This window comes from Oratosquilla oratoria, chromosome 28 (genome assembly GCF_046742065.1).
Source record: "Oratosquilla oratoria isolate Oo_2021 chromosome 28, ASM4674206v1, whole genome shotgun sequence".
NCBI lineage: Eukaryota > Metazoa > Arthropoda > Malacostraca > Stomatopoda > Squillidae > Oratosquilla > Oratosquilla oratoria.
The window spans coordinates 15,836,865-15,839,364 of NC_134804.1; the positions used below are offsets into that span (position 1 = coordinate 15,836,865).

The 2,500-nt window shown below is 41.6% G+C and overlaps 1 protein-coding gene across 1 annotated transcript in view; it reads right to left on the minus strand.

Annotated features, from left to right (window-relative positions):
• LOC143040244 (tyrosine-protein kinase Fyn-like) overlaps positions 1–2,500 on the minus strand; it is a 34,942-nt gene that overhangs the window by 2,597 nt on the left and 29,845 nt on the right. Inside the window, exon 7 of the mRNA XM_076210980.1 lies at positions 797–947. Coding sequence (XP_076067095.1) covers positions 797–947 — 151 coding nt within the window. The remainder of the gene's footprint in view (positions 1–796; positions 948–2,500) is intronic.

Genomic DNA, 2,500 nt, shown 5'->3' on the forward strand with positions numbered 1-2,500 from the left:
CACGACATATCATTTTGTTGTGGAATACAGTGCACTGAAGTACGAAATGTCGTCGTCGTTATCGTCGTTGTCGTCTCAGGTTTTTGGACATCAGCGGATCAAGGGATCAGGATTTTTCCAAAGTCCAGTGAATACCATCTTAAACTCATGAGTAGGTAATCATGAGTTCGATTCCAGGACCCGCTGCGGTGAGGCCACTCAACATCGGCCTTAAAGAAACAAATGTCTTCCCTCAACTGACAAAGCTTAGGCCCAACAGGATTTCCTCACTTCCCACTGAGTGGGAACGAGGTGGTGAGTTTTATTAATATTGTTATTATAATCATTCTTCTTCTTATCACCTTTCCTTTATTTATTTTCTTTCCCTTAAACCTCTCCCATACCAGAAGCTCAGCGAAATATTAATGCCATTATTACTATCATTATTTTTTTCATGCAAATTGTCGTCTGAACTGTTGTATCAATCTTAGTACTAAAGACTTGGTCAGTTGCAACTTTGAACTTTTCCCTGCTCGTAGCAGGCTTGCCAGTATTTTTAAGAATAAATTACCTGTAAATCTCAGCAATAAAAAAGAGTACCACCTGGGTTCAGGTGATCAAGTACTCCATGGATATAATATTCTGAAGGGTTTTAGCAACTCCTCACGAACTAGTGTCTGAACTACACAGATGTAGAAACAATTTTAAACTGAGAGGAACTAGTCTCCTTCGAGAGCACATTTCTTTATAAACAATGTTGTATACAATTAGCAGCACCTGAGGGTTAATGAAGCAAGGCACAATAGAGGTCGCTCACTTGTTTGTACTGTGTATTCTCCTTCTATATTGCGAGCCATGCCGAAGTCTGCTATCTTGCAGAGAAGACCATCAGAGACCAGTACGTTTCGAGCAGCCAGGTCGCGATGCACCAGGCTCTTCATCTCCAGATAGGCCATCCCACATGCAATCTGTAGCAATAACCAAGATATACTATATACGTATGCACAACATATATACATACATGCGTATGTACACACATCACACACACACACACACACACACACACACACACACACACATACACACACACACACCCACACATTTATATATATATACATATATATATATATATATATATATATACTGTATATACACACACACACACACATATATATATATATATATATATATATATATATATATATATATTACTAACCATTACGATATATCACATGTCTGACATGAGATCCATATGCATGTAAGGTGTTCGACAGGCACTGACCCTTTTGCAATACCTCCAATCTTGCTGACCTCCACATTTCCAAAGCGTAAACACCTGACTCAAGCGTATAACACATATCACTCCACCACCCAATGGAAAGTTACCGAAACAATTATATAATGTTGCCAAACAGATCATTAATCATTTCCTTATACCTCCCAAACTACATAATTGTAACTCCAATCCATACATCATATCAAGGCACATCCACTAATAATAACAAGACACTTTAAACTACAATTAACACACAAATAGTATTGTATTAATCCTAAACCTATTATGCAAGGAAAGGAATATTCACACATATATGCTGCGACTGCGTCGCCACACACCGTAGAACTCTCCCCTGGAGAGAAAGGAAGAAATACTCTCCTCCACAGACAGAGGAGAGACTCCCCCTTAAGCCCCAGTCACACCAAGCTTACGACCTGTTTCCGACCACCTTCGACCGAAAATCAAGCGATCGGTCGGCAACACAAAACCTATGCAAGGAGAAGTTATGTGGTTGATAAGATGAAAACCTATGTACTGGGGACTATTCAGTGTGTGTTGTAATCCATTCATCTAACCTATCTATCGATTTATCTATTTATCTACCTTATTACCGACTACCAGCGATTTCCAAAGACTACCTGCAACTGGCCAGCGACCACTTGGTCCCCGGTGGTCGGAAACTGGGCACTTAGAGGGAGTATCTGGGGACTTTCCCCGAAGGTGATTACATCCCCATACTGTAAACCATCTCTTCAGTACAATAAACCTAGAAAGCCCGAAAAGGCTATACGTTTCCCTGCAACACCCTAAAGTGTAGCCATCAAAGGCTACATGACTTGTGGGCAGCGGTGGTGGCAGTCCACTACGCCTCCCTACGCCCGTCCACAACTTCCCACGCCCACTTGCGTAGCCATCAAATGTCTACACAGCCTCCGAAGGAAGCCGCTAGTCCACGGTTAGAATCGTCATCCCAGAGCAGTGATTCCCAGCAACGTGATATCAAGACAAAACTCAACCCATCAACGTATCAAAATCCAATCAAGTCACAAGCCAATAAAGATTTTTTAAAGTCAATATCTCCCACTAGCGACGTGACTCATTATCATATCTCTTCTGCAATTGTATGCCAAATCCCCACCGTCTCGACCTTAACCCGAGGTACGAGGACTTACCTCAAAGAGGTGGGGAGGCAATGTATCCATATACCATTACTAACCATTACGATATACCACATCCCTGACACGC